The 27,624-nt window shown below is 49.9% G+C and overlaps 1 protein-coding gene across 1 annotated transcript; it reads left to right on the top strand.

The window, feature by feature from the left end:
* On the top strand, positions 1–27,624 carry NWD1 (NACHT and WD repeat domain containing 1). Its single transcript, XM_054979596.1, has 21 exons — positions 1–45; positions 2,683–2,778; positions 6,873–6,960; positions 7,494–7,595; positions 14,026–14,066; positions 14,918–15,037; positions 15,771–16,062; positions 18,874–20,134; positions 20,368–20,571; positions 20,656–20,818; positions 20,941–21,058; positions 21,493–21,657; positions 22,013–22,210; positions 22,398–22,520; positions 22,804–23,003; positions 23,464–23,736; positions 23,915–24,005; positions 24,723–24,877; positions 25,039–25,315; positions 25,762–26,318; positions 27,168–27,624. The coding sequence occupies exons 1-21, from the start codon at positions 1–3 to the stop codon at positions 27,288–27,290; spliced, it is 4,692 nt and encodes a 1,563-aa protein (XP_054835571.1). The 3' UTR covers positions 27,291–27,624.

The raw sequence follows: 27,624 nt of genomic DNA, 5'->3' as shown, positions 1-27,624 counted from the left end.
ATGGTTGTCACGGAAACGAAGAAATCCCAAGCCATTCCTGACAAGGTAGCCTCAGCATGAATGTGGACCACCCTAGAGGTCCTCAGCACCACCCTAAGACCACCTCTGACAGTTCAGGAAGGTAGACAGTTGGGTGTGCAGTATACCAACAAAGTCCCAATCCTGTCTCACACTTCCAGCTCTAAGTACACTCTCAAAACAGCCGAAATCCTGGACTGGGCCATAATAGAGGGATAGCAACACCCTCTCCCTGGCCCCAAAAGCTTATGCTGTTGTGTTAGTGAGTACACTGGAGGGCGTAAGTGGGAGAGGTTAGCCCCAGTCTTGCCCCCCAACCACATCTTGGTGATGCATGCCAGGTCAGTCCGGGATAGGGTTGCCAGGCCCCCTCAACCTCCCGGCGGGAGATAGGGGCCTGGCACTAACCTTGGGGGAGAGGGGGGGTGCGCGTGTGCAAAGCGCCCCCCCCCCCACAAGCATGATGATGTCACTTCGGGAGTGATGTCATCGCGCGGCCCCAGGGCTCAAAATGGGCCCGATCCACACCGAAACAGGCCTGTTTTGAGGCAGTGCAGAGCGCAGGAGCGCTCCTGCGCTCTGCACTGCCCAAAAACAGGCCTGTTTCGGCATGGATCAGGCCAGTTTTGAGGCACTGCGGAGTGCAGGAGCCCTCCTACATTCTGCACTGCCTCAAAACGGGCCCAATCCATGCCAAAACAGGCCCATTTTGAGGCGCTGCGGAACGCAGGAGCACTCCTGTACTCCACAGTGCCCAAAACGGGCCCGTTTTGCTGCAGATCAGGCCTATTTTGAGGCGCTGCGGAGCACAGGAGCACTCCCACGCTCGCAGTGGCCGTGATCTGGGCCAAAATGGGCCCGATCCCAGCGACTGCTGCACACAGGAGTGTGCAGTGCCGTGGGGGAGTATACAGGGAAGGTGCGCCCCCCCCCTGCTGGTTAGGTAAATGGGGGTGGGGGGTGGGAGCGGAGGATCCCCCCCCACACCAGGGGTCTGGCATCCCTAGTCCGGGATGGCTGCTGTTTTGCATGAGTCTGGCCTAGCATCTAAGAGCAACCTGGAAGGTTGATACGATCACCAGCATTACCCTGGCTGGAGGAGGAACCAGACAGGGCAACAGCCCACAAACACCTCTTGTCCTTTCCCTTTAGCTGAGATATTCTACTCCCGCTATCATATCTCTCCCTATTCCCCTGAAACACACATATACCTTCACTTCTCAGCCAGAGGAAGAGTTCTGCTGTGTGGACAGTGAATAACTACTGCAGATCCCAGCACTCTGATGGGCTCCAGGGGCAAGCAGTGATATTGGGCTTTTCCTTGGAATGAGAAATGTGTGGTGGCATGGGAGCAAAGAGGCTCTTGGACAGGGCATCAGATATACCACCAACAGCCCCAGAGAGAGAGAGAGAGAGAGAGAGAGAGAGAGAGAGAGAGAGAGAGAGACTGTTACCTCACATGCACACACGCATGCCTGCCGCCTTCTCCAAGCTCTGAGGATCAAATAAGCTGTTTACATCTGTAAAGGTCCAAAAGTAAAACCCAAAGGCCAAGAACACAGCCCATATATTAATTGTCATTGGGACCAGCCCAACAAAACATGGCATATCACCACGCCTGGTGGCATTCTCCCTTCTGAAATCTCTTTTCAGTGTTTTAATAACATCCAGCCTGAATAAGACTTTTGGTGAATGCAAAAGCACACGCCCTGTTCTGTGTCACTCGGTTGGTCCTAATAAAAGGCATTACAGCTCTGATGTCCTGACCTTGAAGAAACACCACTGCTGTTTGGGACCCTAAAACTCCCATCTAGTGGGTAGTTGTGGGTAGAGATGGGCACGAACAGAAAAAAACCCAAACATGATGTTCGTTGTTCATTGCCATCCACGAACAGGGACTCACGAACATTTATGAACATGACTTGTTTATGAACATGTTCGTGGTTAAATGTTCGTGGGGGCCAGCAGGCTCTCCTCCAGCCATCATCCCAAGTTTGGTCAAGATCCCTACTGCACTACTCCCAGAAACCTGATCTGAGCAGGCACCAGGAAAGGTACCAATAATAAATAATAGCTTGGCCCCAGAGCCTGGCAGCAGCCCTGGAACTTGAAGGAGTGGATCCCTATCTCATCACACACGAAGAAAATTCAAGCTCCAATGCACTCTCCCTGTCTCTCTCTCAAAATGCCAACAGCAACTGTCTCTCCCTCACTGTCTGCAAAACCAGAGCTGGGAGCCCCCCTCCCTCCTGCTCTTTGCTTCCTTGTAACAAATTTGGAGCTCCACACTTGAAAGGAAGACCTGCCTATCAAGCTAAATTGGGCTTAGATTGGGGTTTCCAGAGCAACAGCAGGAGTTCAGACAGAGTTCAGGCAGTCCCTGCCTCCAGTTGCCAAGGGAATTGACTGCAGGTGCCAGACTGTCTGGCTTGATGAACAGCAACGAACGAGGCTTGCAACGACCACCTGTTCGTTTAGAATGGGGCCTCACAAACGGCTTGTTCTCGAACAGCAGATTGGGCTGTTCGTGGCTTTTTTTTGTTCGTATTGCTGTTCGTGCCCACCTCTAGTTGTGGGCCAAATCCTCCAGACAGACGGGCCTGCCCTGACCTCTCTCTCTGCTGACTCAGCAGGGCTATTACAGTGACCCTTGCCCTCTCACAGGTGATGGAGAAAGCCTCCTTTGTCATGGGTCAGGCCCTCACTCACTACTGTGATAACCTCGATTTGCAGAATCACATTGACTACATTCAGGAGAAGGTAAGAGAATCAGCAATGCAGGGATTGGCTTCTGGGGAGCACCAAAGAAGCCTCTCAAGACTCAACAACCACAAACTATTTTTATTCCCTGATCAGGATCCTTTGCCTTTCTGGTCCCAATGTTGTGTGCCACTTGGCTCTCTGGAAGGGGTGGGTTTTGCCTCCTGCAGTGTCATTGTGGCATTTTGCTCTCTTGTGACCTGTATTATTCTGCCTCCCTGCCTTTTTTGGTGTTCCCTTAGATGTTCTCTGCCACCAGAGGCTCTTGCCTTCGTTCTCTCCCTGTTTGACTTACAGTATAGTTATATTCAGGGCTTTTTTTCAGCAGGAACGCGGTGGAATGGAGTTCCAGAACCTCTTGAAAACCTCTTGGCGGCGCGGAGGGCAATCTCAACTCCCCTCTGTCTGGAGATCAGGGGGCGGGGCCACCGGCCAAGTGACCATTTTCTCCGAGGGCAACCCACTGAGTTCCACCACCTCTTTTCCCAGAAAAAAAGCCCTGGTTATATTTGGTAGAAGAACAGAATGGTCAGTACGTGGGGGCAACTGTGAGATAAAAAGGGTTCCTTTATACTTGGCTTTTGTTTAAACGCAAAGTGTTTATTTAGAAGTACATAAGCAAACCGGTTTAAATAAGATTACTGGCTTCCTAATTGCAAGATAAATACACATTTTCTTCACAGTTTCCTAAACTGACCTGGCCGTCAGGCTTAATTCCCTCAGATGCCATTAGGTTAATACTATCCACCAGAAAGAACACACACACGTCTCTGTGCAACAGCAACCCAAAAAATGTGCCGTGAACAGCTTACTAAGGCAGCAAACTAAACCATATTATAATCACAATAAAGAATTAACACAACCAGTTTAGGAATGTTGTTTATAATAAATCATTTCCAAGGATGCACACAAACATAATACACTGGGAGCAAATGGTCATTCAAACATCAAAGGAGCACTTAAGAGCATTTATAAATCTTGCAACACACAACCAAACCAGCAATGCAATGAAGGTACAAACATGAATTCCTGAAGTGCAAAGTGCTCGTGGCTGAATTTCTCAACCACAAGTTTGTATTCAGCTTCAGTAGAAATTTTAAAGTCCTAATGCCTGGGTAAAGTGACTGTGCTTCCCAGAGTTGATGTAATAAACAATATACAAATGCAGCAATGCGTTTTCATACAAATAAAGGTACAATTCAATATAAAGACGGGATGTGTCTTCTGGATTCCTCTGCTTGTGAACGACTACGGGATAGCCAGCAGAAGTCAGTGCCATTTCACAAATCTTCCTCACGGTGGTCACAAGAAAGACAATCCAATACAATCTTTTACTGCATTAAATCACACTGACGCTCAAGTCGCTCATACAGTCTCAGTCCGAGACCAAAGTCGCTCATACGCCGTACGTTTTCTGGTTTGCTGCTGCTTCTCTCAGACCCAACTCTCTTTCTCTTGCCCCTCTGAGCCACTCTCTAAAACTGCAGGGTACAGCTACCACCCAGTCATGGCGCACTTCATTCACCCATCCTGCCCCTTTCTTCCTTCCCTTAGAGGCCTGCATTTTGAACCTTAGCAACGTACATGAAAAGCCCACATTAATTAGCAGAAATAAAACACACAAGAATATTTACATGGCAAAACATTACAGTCATGCTTGGCACAATGGAAACGAGGGGATTCCCTCCAGCAGACACTCCACTAAAGAAGTTTTTTCGTTTTGTTTTTTAAAGCACAAAAGCAAAGAGGGAAACTTCCGAAGTAAACATCAAACACAAAGAGCACCAAGCTCAAGGAAGTACAAGAAGAGTGTAACAATAATACACCTTACGTTTGCATCCAAATTCAAGTTTTTTTCTTTTATATACAAATCCTTAATAGGAGTAATTCAATATATCAACTACTTATATACATAAGTCCCCAACAACAGTGCATATGAAGCTACTTATATACAAAACATATTCCATTCATACATCGAGAATGCCAAAAACCAGAGCTAATACATTCATAGCTCTCTATCAGTTCGTAAACGCCGTTAAGTGTCTCAAGATATGGGGGAGAACTCCGGTGTTACTTCCAAACAGCCGGCAACGAGCTCCGCCGGCCTCGTATGATTCTGCTTGTTTCGAAGGTTCTTCTTCCGGCCAATATTTCTACAATAAATCACAATAAATCACAGTGGTTTTTACTCCTGGGCATTTCTCATCCAAACGAACTCTGTCACGACCAATAAATTACTCACAGTGTTCTGCAGTCAGCAACATACATAGGTATTCAAACCTCCGTCTACAAATTTGTCAATATCAATGGGGTGGAGATCCTCCCATTCAGACCGCTTATATACTTCTCCTCTTACTCGTTCCCAAGCTAATGAAAGGGAACCATACCACTGTTCCATTGTATCATAATCAACCACAATTTCATCATTTAATATTATAAATAAATAAATAACATCCTGGATTTAAAACACAATTCATAATATACATCACATCCAGAAGAAATTTATTGCACATAAGGTGAAAAGTATTGCACATAAGATGGAATATCAAACCTTCACAAGAAGGCTGAAAAATCAATTTCGTTGTTAAGACCGTTAGGGGTTAGAGTTCTTAGTCTGAAGATCCATCTGGCTTCAGCCTGCAATAAAACCTTATTTGTATAACCTGTCTGTTTAATTACTTCTAATACTGAGAATTGTAATTCTTTCTCATTTTTATGATGACGTTCAAAATGTTCAGTCAGAGTTCAACCAGCCTTGGGGTCTCTAATGCAGAATTCTGGGCTGGGCTGGGGGGTTCTAGTTTGCATGTTCCAAGGTTTACTTCCCTTTTGCTCTTCTTCCTTTCTCCTTCCCAGTTTGAGTGCAGTGGGGCACATTCCCACTCAGACTGGTACCAGAACAGTTACTTTGACTGCAAGGACTCCCATCTCCAGCCTGGAGAGATGTGCTGTGCTTTTTTCCTGTTGCGTGCAGCATGAAGAGGTAAGGAGGCAGTGTGGACAGGCTAACTCAAGGGAAAGGCAGATCTCACACAGCACAAGCACAGGCTTGCCAACTTCCAGGTGGGGCCTGGAGATCTCCCAGAATTACAACTCCTCTTCAGACTACAGAGATCAGTCACCGTGGAGAACATGGCAGCTTCAGAGGGTGGACTCTAGGGCATTATACCCAACGGAGGTCCCTCCCCAAGCCCAAATCTCCAGAGATTTCCTGATCTGAAGTTGACAACCCTATCTGATCAGGAATTAGACGCTGTTTGAAGACTGTCCCCTGAGCCTTTCCTGCTTTGATCCAAAATCTGTTTAGGGAGTTTGAAGTATTTATTTTACTTACTTAGTACATATCTATACCAACAAGCACAGTGAAGAGCTGAACTGGGCTTTCTTAGATCTCAGTCCAATAATCTAACCAGTTCGCCAGTCAGGAGAGGATCATTGTCCTTTGGAGAAGGGGGAGCAGAGGCTTCTGAGGGTGCTTTAGTAATCATCTGCCTTTTCACAGACAGCTTGAACAAGCATGATCCCGCGCAGGAGCAGGCTTGTCTCAGAGCAGCGGTGCTCTCCTTCCTGCGAATCCCTGTCATCCTGGAGCAGAGCACATTGGAATGCACACTGTCTGGCTTGGGAAGAGCTTTCCCCCAATCTCATACATGTGTGCATAGGCTACCAGGGAAAAGATGCTCTGCACATGCTTGGAAACGTGCTGTTCTCTCATTATACAATGCGCAATGAACTCCTAAGCTCCGAAGATGCTGTTTGTGCCCCACCCCCATCTTTCTGCAGGCCCCTCTGAACACCATGTGTGGCTGCTACCGAACCCAGAGACTGCGGCTGTGGCAGGCACAGACCATGGTGCATACAGAGGGTTGCTTGGAGAGGATTGTTCACGGTGGTCAAAGCAACCTGCTGCTGGTGGCTGGGCTAGCCCTTGGGCTGCTGCTCCTGGAGATGAGGGGCTGGAGGGGGCAGCACCACACATGCAAAGGTCAAAGAACTAAAGTGGCACATCTGACCCCCCTCAAGGAGAGTTGGTCCCCCTCACCCCCTGCTGCAAGTCGACTGATCCGCCTGTCTTGCCGTGGCTTCCCTTCCAGATGGGTGCCTTCTCCTTGGCAGTGGCGCTCATTTACCAGATCAAATTTGTTATTCAGAAGTGCAGGAGCACCAAGAGGGGGCGACCAAGTAAGCCAATGGTGGACAGGCAGAACTCACAGAAGCCAATGTGATGCCTTGGAGACTCGGCTTCTACTCCCCGCCCGCCTCAGACACAGCGTTGCTCAGTCCAGGCTCCCGCCCTTGTGGCTGCTGGACTGTGATGGCACAAGCAGGCAGGAGCACAACCTTCTAGCATGCCCCAGCTGTCCATGTCAAGGCATTCTGGACATGCTCTCAGCCCAAACTGGGCCTTCAGCAACTGAAGTGAAGTGAACCCAGCACCAAAAGTCTTCATAAGGGCAATAAAACCTTGCCTTATAAAGCAGGACTGAATGATTTGGGTTTAATTGGGATGAAGTCACTATTTCTTTGTTTTTTCAGAATTTTTCCAACCACCCAACCGATTGAGATCTTCCCTGGGCCTGTGGGAGGCCTCGGGATGTGAAGCTGGAGCTGGGGCTTTTCTTCAGAGCCCCTCCCAAGCTGTCCCCAGAGCAAAAGAGATCCAAGTGCGGCAGCTCAGCTGAATCTCCCAGCAGCTCTGACTCACGTGTCAGCAGGTGCTGCCTCAGGGGCACATCACCTGACAGTGCTCCCAGGTGAGCATGGGGCCTGTCCTGGGCACAAACAGGGGTTGCCATGGCAATCCATTCCTGGGCTCCGTACAGCTGCCTCCCAGGGCCAGTGGGACAACGGCAGCTTTGCCTGGCTGGCTCCAAAAGTCTCACTTCATTTTCCTGAAGAAAAGGCTGTGGGTAGGCGGAGTCGCTTGGCACCCATCCAAGCAGCCTCCCCCCCATGAACCTCATCACAGAAACCCGACAGGAGCTGTGGGGCTCATTCCCCTCAAGGCCATCCAACCTTGTCCGAATCTTCGTGAGTTCAGCTCCTTCAGGTAACAAAGCTTGGGCAGGGGGGCAGGGCAGAGCTTGGGAAGCAGCAAGTGGCTGACAATGGGGAAGCCACACCTGCTGTATGGAGCAGCTGAAGCCAGCCACCTCCTATCCAAAAGGCTAATGCAGATGAAGGAGCGCACGGAAGGGGACTCATGCAAGGGTCCTTGGGAACTGGCTCAGCTACGGGCATGCAGCCTCGTCTTTACTGGCCACAGTTCCTAAGAGCTCCCATGTGCCCCTTGTCTGATCAGGCAGGCTGGCAATATGGAAAGGGGGAGGGAGCCTCCTGAGTAAGCCGAGCGGTGTCTGTCAGATCGGAATGGTGGATTTCTAGAACAGACAGGATGCCCTACAGCAGCTCTGCAGGTCTTCTGGCACTTAAAGATGAGCGGCTTGATTGTGGCAGATGCATCTGTGGACTAGAGAGCCACTTCACTGGATGCTCCCACGAAAGTACCTGCCTGCCATGATCAAACAGCTGGTCTCAAAGGTGTCACAAGACACAGAACTGTTTTTGCTGTGACAGACTCTCCTGGTGATCTGCTGTGATCTTCAGAGGCTTTCAAGATGGTGGCAAGAGTGGGTTTCATTCAGGGATCTTCCTGGGAATTGTGCCTAGGCCATCTGTACTCAGCCCCTCCTGCCCCTCAGCTTCTTCAGACTCAGCTCCTCTACCACGCTTGAATTTCTGGCGTCCTTGCTTCAAACAGCGTCCATCACATCCAGCCTCTCTGGAGCTTCAGAAACTCTCTCTCTCTCTTTCTGGTGCCCATCCTTCTCCTCAGGCCTCAGCCCCACCCCCCACCCCAGTGCTGTAAGTTCCTGGCCAGCCTGGCAGGGCTGTTGCCAGGGTAGAACTGCTGAGGTAGACAGCTCCACCTGGGTCACCAATCCCTGCCACCGATGAAAAACAAGCATTGCACCAATGAATTAAAAACAAGCATTCACAACCATCTGTGAATGTCAGCTTCCATTTAATGAGAATTTATTTGTAGAAGAGGAAAATTTCTGGTTTTGCACCACTGGCGATACCCATTAGACTCTCTCTGACTTTGAGTAAGTTTCTCAAGTGCCACTGCCAACATCCTCCTCAATAGAACCTACTCAGACTTGAGCTTGAAAGAAGTATTGGTTGAAACATTCATTCGCTTAGCATTTCAGAACGTAACAGTAAATGGTCTTCGTCAGCATTCAGGCCCTATTGAAAGACACAGAAATACATACAGACTATTGGACGGGGGGAGTTTCTGTTGGTTATCAGGAAACTTGGATTCCAGTTGTCCTCCTTGAGGCAGCCCCAGTGACCAAGGCCGGCCGGCTACCGTCCTATTGCTCTGCTGCCAAGACTCAAGATTCTATACCTCCCACCATCTTGTCCAGCCCCTCGGCTGCTCCTGCTTCTAGGTCTTGAGTGACATTTTAAATCTGGCCAAATTTCCCCTCTCCATTCCTGAATGTGTAATAAAAAAGGGGCAGTTGTTGTTATTATTATTTTATTACACTTCTGGACTGCCCTCCCCGTCAGACAGGCTCAGGGCGGTGTAACAACATACGATTTTTACATAGAGATTAAAAACAATAAAAACATTAAAACATTATTCCATATACAATTAAAATTGGCAGCTATAAATATTAAAATACAGCATTTTAGACGCAGGGCTTGGCTCTTGCATCATGTCCTGCGCCACACTTATGAGCTCCTGCACGGGTAGTGGATGGTCTTCAGTGGTATGGCCGGCGAGAGGACAGCCTAGCCCCCACCAAATGCCTGGCGGAACATCTCCGTCTTGCAGGCCCGGCGGAAAGATAACAAATCCTGCCAGGCCCTAGTTTCCTCAGACAGAGACTTCCACCAGGTCGGAGCCAGGACCGAAAAGGCCCTGGCTCTGGTAGAGGCCAGGTGGACCTCCCTGTTCCTCAAGCCTTTCTTTCTTTCTTTTTTTTCTTTCTTTCTTTCTCTTGATTGTTTGCCTTTCACACTGAGACTCAAGGTGAATTACACAGTGTGAGATTAGTACAGTCAGCATCAACATTTCCATAAGCAATGTCACAGGGTAAATAAACACAAGTTTACAAAGACATAATATTAGCAAGAATCCAATAGAGTTTTGAAGAAATGCTGGAACAGAACATAAGCAATTCTAGGGCTGATAGGAACACATATTGAAAGCAACAGATAGTATGTAAGGCAACACAACGGTACATAAAGCAATATAGTGTTGAAGTCTATGGTCCCTAACTCATTAGTGGAGCACCTGAAACCCCTCCCTACAATACAAAAGTCTTTTTGAATAATTTGGTTTTGCATTGTTTGCAGAAAGGTAGGAGTGGGCTCTCCTGACCTCCTCAGGCAGGCCGTTCCACAGGGAAGGGACCACCACTGAGAAAGCCCATGTACAGGCTGCTGTTGATTTCACCCATATGCAGGATGGCACCTGCAGGAGACCCTGTTCAGATGAGCGAAGTTGCTGTGAAGGACCTTAGGGAGGGAGGTGGTCCTGTAGGTGTGCCGGACCAAGGCCGTGATGAGCTTTGTATGTGATAACCAATACCTTGATCTAAGCACGGTAACTAATGGGTAGCCAACGGAGTGACCGCAGGATGGAAGTGATGTTCATGCTCCTGCTTGCTCATGATAACAATCGGGCTGCAGTGCTTTGCACCAATTGGAGTCTCCTAGTTAGTTTAGATGGGAGACCTATGTATAGAGCATTACAGTAGTCAAGTTTTGATGTTACCATAGCATGGATCCAGGTGGCCAGGTCAGCCACGTCGAGGTAATCCATCTTCCAGGCTAGAGTGAAGTTGTGTAGAAAGCATTTTTTGTATTGCTGCCTTGTTTTTCTAGTAGTAGCACTGGGTCTAGTATAACCCCTAAACTCTTAACTGAGTTTGCAAGAGTCAAATGAATTCCATCAAAAGTAGGGAGTACAACGTCGTTTAAGATCTCTGCCTTCCCAACAAGCATTGTCTGGGTTCAATTTCAATTTATTCATTTTCAGCCACTTCACCACAGCTGTCAGCAATGATCCAGGATTTCTACTATATCCTGTGGGGACCTGGATAGCAAGATACAGAGTTGGGTGTCAGCTGCATATTGGTGACATCCAACCCCATAGCTGCGAATGAGTTCTCCTAGAGGCTGTATGTAGAGGTTGAATAACACGGAAGATAAGACTGCGCTCTGCAGAACCCTGCAAGATAGCTCCCATTCTGGAGATAGCTGATCTCTGATGGCAACCCTTTGAGTGCATTTCATGAGAAACGATTTAAACCATTCTAAGACACATCCTTTGAGGCCCACTTCTGTTTCTAAATGCCTCAACAGGATGGCATGGTCTACTGTGTCAAAGGCTGCAGACAGATCCAGGAGGAGCAATAAGGAGGCGTGGCCTTTGTCTATATTTAGCCAGAGGTCATCCACTAATGCTACTAGTGCTGTCTCTGTCCTATGCCCTGGTCTGACTCCAGACTGGAAAGGGTCTAGAGCGCTAGAGTTTTCCAAGAAGATCTGGAGTTGGTCAGCTACCGCTGTCCACTTTGCCCAGAAAGGGCAGATTAGAGACTGGGCAATAATTGACCACATCATTTTTATCTAGGGATGGTTTTTTAATTAGTGGATGGGTAACAGCTTGTTTGAGCAGTCAGGGGAAGATGCCCTGAGTTAGTGATTGATTTACAATAGACCTCAGTAGTTTTCTTATGTGGTCCTTACTTGATTTTAGCATTCAAGATGGGCAAGGATCGAGCACACAAATAGTGGCTTTCATAGATGTCAGGATCCTGTTAAGATCTGTCATTCTAATTGGTTCAAGGTAGTCCAGATGTAAGCCAGATGGTGCCTTAAGCATTTCTTCTATCTTGGCTGCATTGCAGCTAGTATAGTTTATCAGTGAAAATCTTAGCAAAGGCCTCGCAGTGGATTGTCTGTTCTTGGGACTGTAAAAGTTCGGATTTAGGTGGTGTCTGGATATCTTAAACAACTGGGATGGTCGTGAATGTTGGTGAAAATTCTATGCCATCATACTAACTCACCCAGTTGGCACATGTTGCCTCAATGGCGCCACAGCAATGAGTATACAGAATTCTCAAAAGTATAAAGTCAAGATCTGAACACAACAGCTACAGATGGCACAGAGGCAGAAAATGAAACACACAGTTTTATTTATTTATATATTTACCTTATCCATAGCCTGCTTTTCTTGCTGAGATTCAAAGCAGATTACAGAATATATAATGTAATCACACAGCATACAACAAAAAATGTAATAGGACTAGCATTACAAAATTAGAAGAACAAGATATAAGTTGAAGTAGCCCCTTAAAGACCCACAAGATTTCCAGGGTGTAATCTCAGGAGTCAAGCTGTAGCTGATGAAGAGAGCTCTGACTCTCAAAAGCTTATCCTCTGGAAATCTTGTTGGGCTTTGAAGTGCTACTGGACTTGAATCTTGCTCTTCTACTGCAGACCAACACAGTTACCCTTCTAAGAATTAGAAGACAATGCAATCAACAAACTGCCTAAGGTAGTGTGTGTTATAAACCAAAGCAGTGAGTGCAGTTACAAAGGCAGTAAAACCAAGATGATACCTAGAATAAACACTGCAGTTGACTATTCCATTATAAAGGTGCCCTCCTAAACAGTTCCATTCTACCACAGATCTAATTGCTTTTTTAAAAAAAATGCCCTCCTGAACTTTTCTGTTTTGCACATTCTGCTTTATGACAGACATATGGGACCCCTCCTGACCTCCTCAGGCAGGCCATTCCACAAGGCGGGAGCCACCACAGAGAATGTGAGTGACGAGGCAGTTGCCAGTCTTATCCATGTGCAGAATATCTAATACAATCACACAGCATAAAACAAAAAAACCCAATAGAAAGCTTCGAGTCCAAGCAGCACCTTAAAGACCCACAAGATATCCTGGGTGTAGTCTTGAGAGAGTCAAGCTGTAGCTGATGAAAGGAGCTGATGAAGGACACCTTTCGAAGGCTTTGCTCAGATAGTAAAGTTGTTGTGTCAGGGCACAGCAGAGCAGGAGAGACACTCCTGCAGGTAGGAGAGTCCAAGGACATTAAAGGCTTAGTAGGTGATGACAAGAACTTTGAATCGAGCCCAGTAACTGATGGATAGCCAATGGGTGTGAACTGCATGTTCTGCACCTCTTAACTGGGCTGCAGCGTTCCATACCAACTGGAGTTTCCAGGTTGGCTTTAAAGGCAGACCCATGTACAGAGCAGACCCATGGGGCAGACCCATTGAACAACAGCATGGAAAAACGTGGCCAGATCAGCTGAGTCGAGGCAGGAGGCCATCTTCCGGGCTAAATGAAGCTGGAAGAATGCATTTTGGCAGGCCACATTAACAATGATGCCAGATCCAGTATAACCCCAAGCTCTTAACTGAGTCAGCCAGGGTCAACTGAACCCCATCAAAGCCAGCATTGCCTCTGCCATGTCAGAATTCAACTTCAACTTATTCTCCCTTAGCCATTTAATCACAGCAGTCAGGCAACAGCTCAAGACCTCTACTACATCACCAGTGGTTACAGAACTGGATGTTGTTATGTGGATGACAACCAATTCCAAAACCATAAATGATTTCTCCGAATGGTTTTACATAGAGATCAAATAGCATGCGGGATAAACTCAAGCCTTGTGGAACCCCCCGGGGACAAATCCCACACTGATGACAACTGGTCTCCCACAGCAACCCTCTGAGCCCTTCCCAAAAGCAACTATTTAAAGCAGTCCAAACTCATCCCTCAATCCCTACATTTACCTCCAAACACCTCAACAAGATGGCATGGTTCACAGTATCAAAAGCTGCTAATAAATCCAGTAATGGCAACACAACAGACACCATCTGGCCTACCTTATTGAGAAATCTGAATCAATTTTGTTACTGCTGTAAAAACCAGAGTGCTGATGTGTACTGTGGCATAAACACAAGACGATGAACATAATTCCAGGAGAGGAATGTATCTATAGACAACTCGCTCTGCTCTTAGCGCGCACCTTTGGCATGCAAGGCACCAGCCCAGAAGGAAAGGCACAGTGGATTCTTTCAAAGGGTCTTGCAGGGCAGCTGTCCGTGGCTGATGAAATCTTCCTACAGGCCCTTTTCTCTAGCCTTGCTCTTCCCTTGCAGATGCAGCAGCTGAGAGGGATGCGCTCATGGAGACAGCCTACCCAGAGGCGCAAGCCTTCTGCCAAAAACATGGCTTAATGTTTGAGGTAAGCCGAGTGTCTTCCCCTAACTCTGGCCATCCACTCTGTGCTGCGATGTTCAATTATTCCTGACAACCTGCCAAGCAGGAATGACATGAATGACCTTTCCGTGGCAATGGAACTTCCATGTTTAGAAGCAGCCTGCTTACCAGAAAGTGGGGTCCAAATGCTAGAAGGTAGCCAATGCTATGTGCCCTTCTAGAGGCATCCAGTTGGTGACAGTATGCTGGGCTGGACTAGATGGGCCCTTGGCCTTACTCAGTATAGCAGTTGGGGATGCTTGCATTCATGGTATAGCCAAAGTGTCTCCTAGCTAAGCCTTGCTTTCTGAGTTCAGGGTTTACATGTAATATGGTTCAGGGGTGGGGGTCTCCTTGTTCAGAGGCTGTGTGGTGGTGGAGAGTGCCCCCCCCCCCAGTCATAGCTGACTTTTGGCAACCCTTGGCGAGTTTTTCATGGCAAGAGACTAACAGGGGTGGTTTGCCATTGCCTGCCTCTGCAACCTTGGTCTTCAGTGGAGGTCTCCCATTCTATCACTAACCAAGGCCGACCCTGTTTACCTTCTGAGATCTGACGAGATCAGGCTCACCGGGGCTATCCAGGTCCGGGCAGTAGGGCAACCCCAAACCAGCTGCTAGTGGAAGTAACCAATCAAATCAAGCCAGCCACTACATGAAACACGTTCAGTGCTGGCCTGACCCACAAGAGCTCTTTCTTGCGTTCTTATAGCTGCCCTTTTGTTCCAGAGCCAAAAAACAAAAACTTCCAAAGGTACCAGCTTTTAGGTGATGGTTAGTTTTGTTTTGCATTCTGGGTCACCTGCTAGTTCTCATCATTCACTCCCAAATCTGCTTTAGATAATTGATCTGAGATGGGGCATCCATGCCGATATGGACGCTGGCCGCCTGGCCACCACCCCTCTCCTCCTTGAGGAGATCAGACGCTGCCAGACACTCTCCGTGGGTCCCAGCTTTGTTGTGAGTACCACCTGTTAATCCCGAAACATGCTGCACAGCTCCTGGGTGACCACTGATCACGGCCACCATGGGAATGACCATACTACCCATTACAATTTTTAAATAAACTGCAGAGAAATCTTTTTAAAAAGTGCCTCCAGGGCACATTTCAGCTTGGGACCACGGTGCAGGGGAAGGAGAGGCTTACCCCCCCCTGCCCTGTTTCCCTCAGCCAAAACTCCACCCATGACTGGCTGAGTGTGCTGTAGCTGAGCAGTGCCAGCCAAAGGACTGCTGGATTGGGCTGGGAGAGCGGAGAGGGCAGTGGGAGCGAACGCTGGCACTGGGAGGTAGGGTTGCCAACCTCCAAGTGGGGCATGGGGTCCTTCTGCAATTACAGCTAATCTCCAGGCTACAGAGATTAGTTCCTCTGTAGAAAAGGGCTCCTCTGGAGAGCAAACTCTACAGCATTATACAGTCCTGACATCCCTCCCCTCTCCAAACCCATCCTCACCAGGCTCTACCCCCTAATCTCCAGGAATTTCCTAATCCAGAGTTGGCAACCATCCGAGTTGGAGAGGAAAGGAAGCTGCCGTGGGGCATGAAATGGTCAGACGAGGAGGTGTGATTCTGGCAGCAGGGGAGGGGATTTAATTCTAACAGATTCGTCCTTTAGGGTTCTAAAGGGCTGCTGATGCTCTTCAGGTCCACACTGAGCTTGCCCCACTGGCTGAGAACATTCTCCCCACTATAGGCCTTGTTGGGCAGTCAGTACAGCAACTGTTCTGCCCCTCCGATCATCCAGAAGCAGGAATTTGAGGCCTTCAGGGCCCTCCTCCTAGAGGAGCCCCACACCTTGCAGCTCCTGGCCCAGTGGTACCGGAAAGATGAGAATGCCGTCCCTCCTGTCTACGTCCTCCACCGTCCGCTCCAGGCAAGCCTCATCCAAGAGAAAAGCTTGGTCTCGGCCCTGCGCAGGGCTGCCAGGGAAGCAGAGAGGCAAGGACTCCTCAGCGGAGAGCAGCATCAGCTTCTCAACAAATCAGGTGCGATTATAAAGCTGCAACAGAATTCTGCTGCCCAGCGGATCTCAAAATAGGTTCTCTCCTGTTTCTCCAAGTCCTGGGTTGCTGAATCCTGGGCCCCACAGATGCTAAGCATGTACTCAATGGGCACTACTCCGCATAAAATTGTAATTTCTCTGAGCTTTGGTGACTTTTTAAAAATTAAACTCCCAATTACAGCACCAGCCTTTCCAGTTTGGACAATGGGCTACTGTCCCTTCAAGTTTGAGCAGCTTCAGCTTTTCAGCATTATTTTTAGTTCGCTCCACAATGTTCCTGAATCCACTTCTTAATCAGGTGGTGGGAGTGACACAGGAACAGAGAGAGACTTTAGTTTCTGCTGAAGTGATCACAATAATAATTTTATAACCAGCAATTGCATTTGCTACAATTAGAAGACTAATAATTAAATCATAGAATCACCGAATTACAGAGTTGGAAGGGGCCATACAGACCTTCTAGTCCAACCCCCTGCCCAATGCAGGATGAGCCTAAAGCATCTCTGACAAATATTCATCCAGCCTCTTCTTGAAAACTGCCAGTGAGGGGGAGCTCACCACTTCCCTAGGCAGCTGATTCCACTTTTGAACTACTCTGACCGTGAAAAAGTTCTTCCTAATATCCAGCCGATACCTTTGTGCATGTAATTTAAGCCCATTGCTTTGGATCCTACCCTCTGCTGCCAACTGGAACAGCTCCTTGCCCTCCTCCAAATGACAGCCTTTCAAATATTTAAAAAGAGCAATCATGTCCCCCCCTCAATCTCTTCTTCTCCAAACTAAACATTCCCAAGGCCCTCAGCCTTTCCTCGTAGGGCTCAGTCTCCAAACAAGCACACACGCTTGCAAGAATTGATGAAGGCTTATTTAGGAATGCCAACCACTTAATTACGCTGAGACACAAAAACTGCCGTGAAAGAGGGAAGGTGCCTAAGAGCAAACTGTTACAGGATAACTGCTGGGATAAAGATGATTTTGCTGAATAGGTTACTTTAAGCAAAAAGAGACAGATCTTACTTGTGGAGGCAGGCATGGCTAGATTGAGTGTGTGCGTGTGATTGGTTTGCCACTTGGACTCCCAGTTGCTAACATGCTTGCTGCTGACGGCAGAAAAGGAACTGAGCCACATGTAAACGTGACCAAATCCCAAAATGCACAAGATATATTGCCACAGCTCAGGTCAGATACTCCTGACCAAACTTGCATTTCTCTGCAGCCACCTGGCAGCTGTGGGGGACTTCACTGTCCAGAGCCAGACAAAGCTCCTGACTGGACTCAATGCTGACACCAGCCTCACCCTCCTACACAGCCCTGCCCACCGATTTTGTGATACCTGGCCCCCACCCTCACCTGCAGCAATGGCAGGCCGGCCAAAAAGTCCTGTAGAGCGGCCCCTTGTAGGGCAGCATGGCGGCACAGCTTGCTTCTCCAGCTGCTGCGCTGCTCCTGGTAGCAGCCCGACCCCAGGCTGCTGTGAAGCCACACAGCGTTCCAGAAGCAGCAGGGACACTCGTGGCCACTCGGCCTGGCTCTCAGAAGCAACACCAAGGCCGACAGCAGGTCTGGGCTTTGCCCCCAGGCCGTCCCAAGCAACAGGGAAGGAAGGGAAAGTGGGGCTGGGGGGGAGCCAAGGGCAGACAGCCTAGCACTCAGGAGCCCTCCAGCCTCTGAGGATGGGCTAAGGGGCCGGAGGAGGTGGGTAAGGCTTTACCCCATTAGTCAGGTGTTAGTAAGCACATTGAGGGCATGGCTGGACTAAGGAAGAATAAAAACGGCTCTAGAACCTAGGCCAGGAAGAAGATGGGGTAAGCTGCGCCACGCTCTGCTAGATGCAGCCCTCCAGGAAGGAGCTGCAGGGGACACAAGGTGGCAAAATCCAACTACATCTGAGGCCTGGAGGAAGCTCCAGGATAATCAAGCAGGATGGTGGACAGCCACTGGGAGTCCCCGGCAGACCCTGAACCTTACATTCACAAGCATCACAGGGCCCCATTCAGATCAGGACTTTGGTATGGCAGAGAGACAGGGCGTCATTCTTTTCCCCTGCACTGCTGACCTGACCAAAAAGGGCTGGGGGGGCATTTTTTTGCCCCACTGGAGGGACTGCACATGCAGCAGCTCCCAATGGGTCAAACAACACCACTGAAGTTGTTTCCAGTTGGGAAAATGGCACAAGGGAGACTGAAGCCCCTCCCCGACAGTTCTGACCTGAATCAGGCCCTGTGGTGCTTGGGAATTCTGTTCTTTCCCTGCTGCCGCCACGTGGCTACAGGAGATGCGTATTGGGTCATGACCACCCCAGCCTGACCCATGGCAAAACATACTGCGTAGTCTGGGCCTTAGAGCAGGAGCAGTCCTACAGATGAGTTTCTGGATGCACAGCTATCATTCCATCATAGGAGGCCAACCTTCAGATGGGACCTGGAGATCTCCAACTGACCTCCAGTCTACAGAGATGAGATCCCTTGCAGAAATGGCAGCTTTAGAGTAGATTCTATGGCATTACACCCCACTGAGGTTCCTCTCTCCCCATATCCTGCCCTCTCCATGCTCCATCCCCTAATCTACAGGAATGTACCAACCCAGAGTCAGCAGCCCTCTTCCAACAGCAGCTGGGGACAGAAGGATGGCCAGCATCTGTCACCTCATGGTGATATTTCCGTGTAAAAAAGTGTAACTTCACTGTTGTGGATTCCACAGGTTGAAAGTACTATTTTGACCCTTGGGGCTCTTTAGATGTTTTTTCTTTCCTTTGTACTTACATGTTGAGCTCTCCCCACTCCATCTTATATAGATCTGCACTGGGAAATTGAGGCTGGCCTCTTCAGCGCTGGAGACCATGACCTAGGGGCTCTTGTTTTCTTCAGAGAAGCAGAGGCTCTCATAGTACCCGAGTCAGATGGAGAGACCTCACAGCCGGGGAAGAAAAAGGCCGAGAACACCCCAGACTCTGAGGACCAACAGATGTTGGCGGACCTGAAGGCAAAAATTGCAGCCTTGCATCCCAAGCAGCTCAGAGTGCACACAGTCTCACGCAGCTGGGACCCCACACAACTCCGGCACAAGCCGCAGCCCAAGTACCTGAAGGAGCTCTGCGAACAGTTCATTGCTGCCATCAACCATCAAGTGTTGGCAAGCCTGAGATCCCAAGAAGGCAGCCACAGAGAACCACGCTGGCTGCTCCAGGAGCTGGCCCACCACCAGGCTCTGGGCCACAAGCAGAGCCAGGCCTTCTGTTGGCAGCAGGCACTGCTGGGCCACATCTGTCAGCGCATGAAACAGGATGGCAACAGAGCCCATGCGCCTCTCCTTATCCGAGGGCCACCAGGCTGCGGAAAGACAGCCTTTCTGTGCCACCTGAGCAAGGCCGTGCATGGCAGCTTTGGGCAAGAGGCAGTGGTGGTGCTGCGGCTGTTGGGGACTTCCCAGCGCAGCTCTTCTCTTGATAGCCTGCTCTATAGCATCTGCCTGCAAGTGAGCCTGGCGCTGGGCTTGCCGCTTCCATGTGCCGAGGGGACCAGCAGCTCAGTCCTACTCTTCCACCACCTGCTTCTCTCAGCCTCTCACCAGGGCACAAAGCCGCTCATTATTCTCCTGGACTCTGTAGAGCAGCTGTGCATTCCCAGAGGTGCCTGCATGGCCTTCTGGCTGCCCAAGATCTGCCCTCCAAACGTGCACCTCATTGTCTCCATTCTGCTGGCAGAACATAACTCTCTGCACCAAGCCCTCAAAGTACCCGAGGAGTATTTTGAGATGGGGCCTCTCTCTCAAGAGGAAGCCAGGGAGGCACTGGCCAAACATCTCGCAGCTGCAGGGCGGACACTAACCCCTGCCCAGCAGGCTTTGTTCCAGCAGAGCTTCCCAGAAGGTGGGCATGCTCTGCCAGTGGCACTAGTCATTACTGAAGCCCAACACTGGACTTCGTACACTCCGCTTTCAGCACAGGAGATTTCACTCTCGGTCACAGAGAAGACACATCGGCTCTGTGGGTATCTGGAACAGGTCCACGGACCCATTTTGGTGGGGCGTGCCCTGAGCTACCTCGTCTGTTCCAGGTAAGTATGGGATAATGCCATCGTCAAGCCAAGGGGTGAGCATTGCTGCAGAAATGGTTTGGGGTGGCTGTTGAGTGGGACAACAGTAAATACGTTTGGGAGTACTGGCAAGATGTCCTATGAAATATGTACAAAATAATAAGATAGGGCAGGGGCTGGATCACATATCCAGTCTGGCCCCCAAGAGCTGCTGGATCAAGAAAAAATTAATTGTGCTGTCCACCTTTCCCCAGATCTGGGCTATCAGAAATAGAGCTGAAAGACATTCTGTCCCTTGACAATGAGGTTCTCTGTGAGATTTACCAGCTCCATCCTTCTCCAAGCATGGCAGTCCTGCGTGTTCCACCCCTCTTATGGGCACGGCTGTATCAAGACTTGGAAAAGTGGTTGGAGGAGAGGTGGGCTGACGGCTTCCTCCTGATGGGCTTTGGACACAGGTAAAGAGCCTTGGGCAAGCTGCTGCTGCTGCTCCTTCCTTCGAAGGCCACAGATCCCCGCTGAACCCTCCCTTCGCCCTCCAGGGAGTTTTTGGTGGCTGTAGAAGAACGCTACTTGTCTGCTCCAGTGCAAAGAACCCAGCGCCACCTGATCCTGGCTGACTTCTTCAGAGGGACTTGGAGCTGGGGGATGAAGAAACCAGTGAAGCTCCCATCCTCCAGCAAGCCTGTGAGCGTTGATAGGAAGGTGAAGCTCTGGAGCTGGAAGCAGGGCAGGGAATGGCATCGCTGGGGAGAAGCCAGCCTGGGTAGGAAGGAGCCCAGGTGAGGCCTCTTTCCAGCAAGTGAAGCCAATCCCCTTTGTCTCAGGTCACCCCTCAGCCTTTGTGGTTCTCCAGCACTACTGCAAACCAGAGGAAGCTGAGTGAACTGCCCTTCCATTTACTGCGGGCAGGGCGGATGGAGGAGCTGCAACGAGACATTTTCGGTGAGGGGTGAGAAGGTGGCAATTGTCACAGTGGGTTGAGTCCCATTGGTCGATGACTGCACGGAGAGGGGGCAGGTGGTTCAAGGTATTTTGTTGCCTCCAGCTAGCCCCTCCCATCAATGCCAGGCCCCCTGCCAAGACCCTGCAGCAACACTGCAGGCATTGATCTGAGCCTGTCTCACGGTGGCGTGGGTGCCTGCTGCCTCCCTTAGCATGCTGCTGCTGACTAGGAATGAGTGAGCCCCTCCTCCCTTGTTGCCCCAAACAGTTACTTGGGGGGCTTGGCCTGGGAACTGGCCCTTCTGCTTGTCACATCTGCTCTTAACCTTCATTCCTGTTCTTCCCAAGCTGTGTGCTGCTGTCTGCTGGGGCCCCAGAGAAGGGCAGGCCAGGCCATCTATGGGCAACTTTTATGATCTCTCTTTCTCTGGCAGGGAACATGAACTGGATTGCCTGCAAGACTGTTGTTTCCGGAGCGGGGAGCGTGGCTGATGACATCGAGGCTTGCCTTGCACAGACCAGCTGCCCTCAGCTGCGGCTCTTGCAAGATTGTTTCCTGCTCCTCCAGCCCCACGTGAAGAACATGGAGGGGCAGGCAGGTAATGGCCAGATCTGCCTTCTGAGCGATGGGGCGCTTGATGGTGGCGATGGGTGGGGCCTCTGTATAAGCAGAGCTGGTGATAGAGAAAAATGAAGTCCCTATACAGAACCTGAACACATTGTTCTGATATGCAAGTGAAGGATAAACAACATGGGATACACAAAACTCCTACGTTTTTTAAAAAAATGAAAAGCAGAAAGAGAGGCAGTCAGCAGCGAGAGTCCTTAAGACCCCAAAACAAAAAACTGCAGGCTGCTTTTCTCCCAAATTCTGCTTGTTCCTGGGTCAGTAGGATTTGTAGTCTCCTCTCCTGTTACACTAAGACTTTTCATGCCGGACTTCTCCTCCTCCAGAAGTGAGCATGGTCTACACAGAGTTGCTGGCACGGCTCCATTTCTTTGTGCCTTCCCACTCCAGTCTCATTGGGAACCTGTGCCACCAGTGCGAGAACTGGCTTGGTGCCCGGCCCCACCCAGTCCTCATCCCTCTCTGTGGATTTCTCTACCCACCAGAAGGACCTCTGCAGAAAACACTTGCAGGCTCCCCCAAAGGTAGGACTTCTTCCCCTTGATGCAGCAGTTGCAGTCTGCTGTAGCAGTGGCCGCTGTTATCCCCATTTTACAGATGGGGGAAATCAAAACGAGCGTCACAGATCAGACCCAGCCCTTCTGGTTTCCAGCCCAACCCTCTCTCCAGTAGGCCCGATTTTGCTTTACCTGCCACCTTCTCTTCCTTCAGGCACCACCGTGCTGGAACTGAGCCTAGATCACAGGCTGCTCTTGGCTGGCTCCCAGGACGGTACACTGACCGTGTGGGATACGGGCAATTTTTCAGTGCTGCACATACTCACAGGCCACTCTGGTAAGGACCAAGAATGCCACAGAAGGAAAGATCAGCTAAACACCTGCCCTGCCACCCGGCTTATTGCTGCCTGTTGTGGTCAGAGGTTATCTTTCTTTTAGCATTTTGCTGACCCCCGTGGTTAAGGTCTGACACATGCGACTGCCGTTCGTTTCAACTGTGCTGTTACCGTTCTCTCTCTGTGGGTTTGGGACTGGCCAGTCTGGCCTGGTCTTGCTACCCTTGTTTGTGAGAATGCCGTAGGAAGCTGCACATCTCCTTTCCTCCATCTCACATTCTACAGCTGAGGTGACGTGTGTGAGGGTATTTGCAAAAGGGACACGTGCTGCCTCGGCTGCCCAGGATCACACTTTGCGCCTGTGGAGTCTGGTTTCTGGCCAGGAGGAGCTCACCATCCACAACGTCCATGCTGGAGACCAGCCCTGGAGTCAGCTTCACATTGACGAGAAGAACAGCATCATACACTGGGTATCCAGCTCAGAGGTAGGGAGCCAGGACCCCGTCCCGGAACAGAGGTGGGGGCAAGGGTGAGATCTGAGCCCAGCTTGAACATGGATTGTAGTGTGCTGGGACTGCACAATCGCCGTGGAGGTACAAAGATGAACAGGCCTTAGGAGCCTAAAATCTCCCATAGCATGCCATCTTTCCACGAAGACTTGATAACGCACATTAGTAAATGCCTTGGGGATTTTTAACAGAAAAAGAGAATAGCCTCAAATGAAAAAAAAAAACCCACAAAACCCCATAAATTCACGGCCATTTGTAGAAGCAGGAACACACAGTTCCCAATAGAATATTTAAATTCCCATTCAAAAGTGACCACTCCCTGAGTTCTGCACCACAGCCACATTCCCAAGTTGAGAGGAACCCGTGTTCTCTTACAAGCATCTTGGTTGCATGAAAAAGACAGAAGCTCTGAGCAGACACACCTTCTGATCCTCAGGTCAAGGCCTGGCACCTGGAGACAGCAGTACCAGCTTTCCAGATTTCCACAGAGTCTCAGGACGGATGGCTCCTCACAGCAGTCTTTGTGCCAAGGCTGGTGGTTGTGACTCTGTCTGAGAAGGGAGCACTCTGTCTGTGGGATGGCGGCACTGGACAGCTGCACTCCAAGCGCATGCTTGTGGGGCTGCGGGAAGAGGCACCCACTTGTAGCGTGCTGCTCACAAAGCTGGGCAGAATGATGGCCGGCTTCAGCAAAGGGGCCCTCCTGACGGTGCGTGTTTTCTTCTCTGCCTTGTCAGAGATCTTGGCCGGGGCCTTCTCCAGTGTGTGGCCTTTGGGAAGCTCAATGGGTCACAGCCTTGAAGTTCAGCTCGGCCTTTTCTCAGCCTCCAAAAGTTAGTCTGAGTGGGAGGAGAAGCAAGCTAACCTCCCCTCTCCTCCCTCTGCAGATCTCCTCAGACGGAAACAGCCTGCTGGGAAAGCTCCCTGAGGGAATTCGCTTCCTAGTGCTTTCAGAGGACGAATCTCTTCTTGCTGCAGGTTTGATTCCAGAGCCAAAGAATGAACCTATGAGCTGCAGTTACTCCTTATGCCAAATTGCAAGGGCTTAGTCAAAAACACAACCAGCATGTTTGTGTTGTGTTGTTGCTGGCACGGAGGGCAATCTAAACTCCCCTCTGTTCGGAGATCAGGGGGCGGGGCCACCGGCCATGTGACCATTTTTGCCGAGGGCAATTTAAACTTTAAAAAACTCCCCCCTTGTTCCAGCTGACCTAAAGTGACATCGTTGTGCAGTCCCGAGTTCCACCACCTCTTTTCCCAGAAAAAAGCCCTGGTCTCAATTATTCTAAGTTCTAATCGTCTGAACTTGGCTCAGCGTAAGAGGCAGCAGCAACAGCATCTGTGAGGCAACATTTTTCATGCCAGAGTGAACAGTGATGGCTGCCAGAGTGGGGGGGGGGGGCAGGCACCAACCACACAGTGGAAGCGGGTTGGCGAGCAGTGGAGTGAGCGAGAAGCAATGGCCTCAAGGATCAACTGCTGATGCCACTGGCTTGCCTGCCATCCCCTCTCTCTGTGCCACAGCCACGTCTCGATAGCATCTTGCCCCAAACCTGGAGTCAGCTCAGAGGCACAATGTGCTCAGAGCCACAATCATTACCGCTGTTGCTGCACATGTCTCAGGGCAGACCCTTGGCACCCATGGTAAGGATGAGCTTTCATTCCAATTAATCTGGGATTGCTGCATTCTTCCAGGCTCTGGGCCACGTGTGAGGGTTTTCTCCATCGATCTGAAAGGATTCCACTGTCTCCTGGCCTCAGACCTGATGCACACTGGGGAGGTTTGTGCAGCTGCCATCTCTGCTGACAACACCACACTCTTCACAAGCTCTTTTGGGGAATGTATCTGGGTAAGATGAACAGCTGAGGACACTTGAGGGTACAGAGGATGCTGCTCTGGCAGGCTTTTCAGGAGCCCATCCAGCTAGCATTTTTGTTACACCTGGACTGGAGAGGCAAGCATGCATTCAGACGTGTTTGTTTTGCTAAATGAAATCCTTATTTCCCTTAGGTGTGGAGTCTATCCAAGCAGGGTTTGCTGACCGATGTTTTGGGAGATACTGGGGCTCCCATCACACACCTGACTCTCTGGGACAGTACACTGGTGTCGGCCTCTCTTTACACACATTACCTCAGAGTTTGGAACATTGGCTATGACCTCAGGCACAAACCGCTGCCTCCTTCTATGGCTTGCACAAGGTGCACAGCACTATCTCACAACGCGAAGTATGTCTACTTCCCCCAAAGCAACAATAGTTGCAAAGTTGTCATCTGGAACTCAGAGGAAGGTGAGTTATAAATGCTGCAGAAGATAATGCAATATGGAGTGCAATGCAACCCTTTTAATAAAATCAGAATTCCCTTTTCCCTGCTTGTGGCGGCATACAAAATCCAGCATCTAAATCTAAGAGAGAGTCCCCTTATCCTGCAAGTGTTGACTTTGCTGCTAACCACGTGTCTATGTGGAGTCTTCCCAGGCCAGCGTGGTGACCTATTCTCTGCTCTTCCCTGTTGGGATTCCAATAGATCATGCTGGAGGCTCTTCAGATTGTGGCAAACTCCCTCCCTCTAGAGATAGCCTCATGAGCCTTTCCCCTACAGCATTCCTCTCCACTGGTCAAGAATCACAATGTCCAGCAGCACAGCTAGGGTGGAGAGAAACCTGCAGCCTACACCGTGAACCCCAAAGGGGGTTATGCCTGGGTGGGGCATAACAACGGCTCTTCTCCCACAGGTGAGGTTTGCGAAGTGCTGGATGCTTCAGGGCCCGTGCAGTGCTTGGAAGTGGCTGAGCAGAGAAATCTCCTCTTTGTTGGGCTGGCATCAGGAACAGTGCTGGTGTTTCCCTTGGATGCCAGTCAGGATGCTGGATGCATCCCACCTGCAGAGAATCAAAAGCCCATCCACCACCTAGCGCTGTCACAACATGAGGAACAGCTGGCCATTGCGTGTGATAACCTGGTGCAGGTACTTGATATGGAGCAGGGAGAACCCGGTCCTCTGATCAACCGTCCAGCCTACACCTTTTATACTCAGATCCCTGGTGCAGTCATCTCCAGCATGGCCCTCTTGGCCAGATACCGGGTGCTCTATGGCATGACAAGCGGGGAGCTCTTCCTTTATGACTGCTCGCAGGCCCAAGTGTTCCCCTTGGAAGCACACAACAGTCAAGTCACCTGCTTGAAAACCAGCCACGCAGAGAAATGGGCTGTGAGTGGCTCAGCGGACTCACTACGGTGCCTCTGGGATGTGGATCTCTGCCACTGGAAGCACAAGATGTTCTTTCAGAAGGTGATGCTTCTCCTATGATGGAACATTACTGTGGCATGCACAAGTACAGACTTGGCAGTGTACAGACCATAACATCAGATAGACAAAGTGAACAAGGCATAAGCAAACAAGGCAGCTGTCTGGCATGGCCTTTTTGGCAGGGTGCCAAAGTAGCATCAATCCCCTCGAAAGTAAACCACATAAAACCCTGACAGGTTTCACAGGCTACTTGCAAGCTAGCTGCAGTAAAGGAGGCACGCGTGCCTCTTTCAATGGTTAGATTCCAACTCCTGCTCTGCCCCGAACATACATACATCAGTTGTGTCTCCAGCTGCCACACAAGCCGGCTGACTGTTTGACTAGTTTCCATAAACTAACAGCCGCTAGCCAGCAAGGCTCATTCAAACAAGCTTCTTCTAGCCTCCAAAGTCCATTAAAATAGTGCCCTGAGCTGCTTGAAAGCCCAGCCATGGGTTCCTTTTTGCTCATCCCAACACCTTTCTTGTGACAGTATTTATACATTACCTTCAGGGTCTGAGTCAGAAGATGCATGGCTGGGAAGGGGGGATGGGCTACATCTGGAAAAGAGTCTATGGCACGAACGAAGGTTTTGATTGAGAATGATTCTGTTTAAAGGGGGTAGGGTAAATGCATGTTGGATAAAAGGGGAGCGGTTACAGACACCCAGAGCAACATAAGGGAAAGCAGAATGTCCCTGTTCAAAGGTGCTGCAGCTGATGGAACTTCTTTGGAAACATCCATCCCAAGGCTGCTCATATCTGCAATCTCATGCCCCAAATGCTTTGATGCACTCCTTGTCAGCCTTTGTGTTAACCAAGTGCCTTTCTTATGCCTGTTTCTCACTCTTAGCAAGACTCCTCCTCACACGACGTTTTGTGTGCCTGCTTCTCCAAGGATGACCGGTACGTCTTCACGGGGTCACTGGATCAGTCCATTACAGCGTGGGATGTTTCCCAGGGTGAGCAATTCTAAAAGTTACTTATTAGATTAGGAATACTAGCAGGGGAGACAAGTGTTACAGCCGAATGGTGTGTGGCTGTGGGAACAACCAGGATAAGCAGTGAGGGGAAGGCATACAACATGAAGAATCCTATGCAGCATCACTTGAATTCCCTGCTGTGACGCAGGCCACACCTTGGCATCTCCCACAGGGGCTCTGCTGGCAGTTCAACTTGTGCATACAAGCATTACCAGGATTGTGCCAACAGGAGACGGTTTTGTTGCAACAACAAGACTCGGCTACCTCATCCGAGAGAGATTCCACTGTCCCCGGTCCACCAGCCCTCTCTATGACCCACTCTGCAAC

This window comes from Eublepharis macularius, chromosome 5 (genome assembly GCF_028583425.1).
Source record: "Eublepharis macularius isolate TG4126 chromosome 5, MPM_Emac_v1.0, whole genome shotgun sequence".
In the NCBI taxonomy this organism is placed as follows: Eukaryota; Metazoa; Chordata; class Lepidosauria; order Squamata; family Eublepharidae; genus Eublepharis; species Eublepharis macularius.
This window is presented reverse-complemented; position numbering and strand designations above follow the sequence as displayed.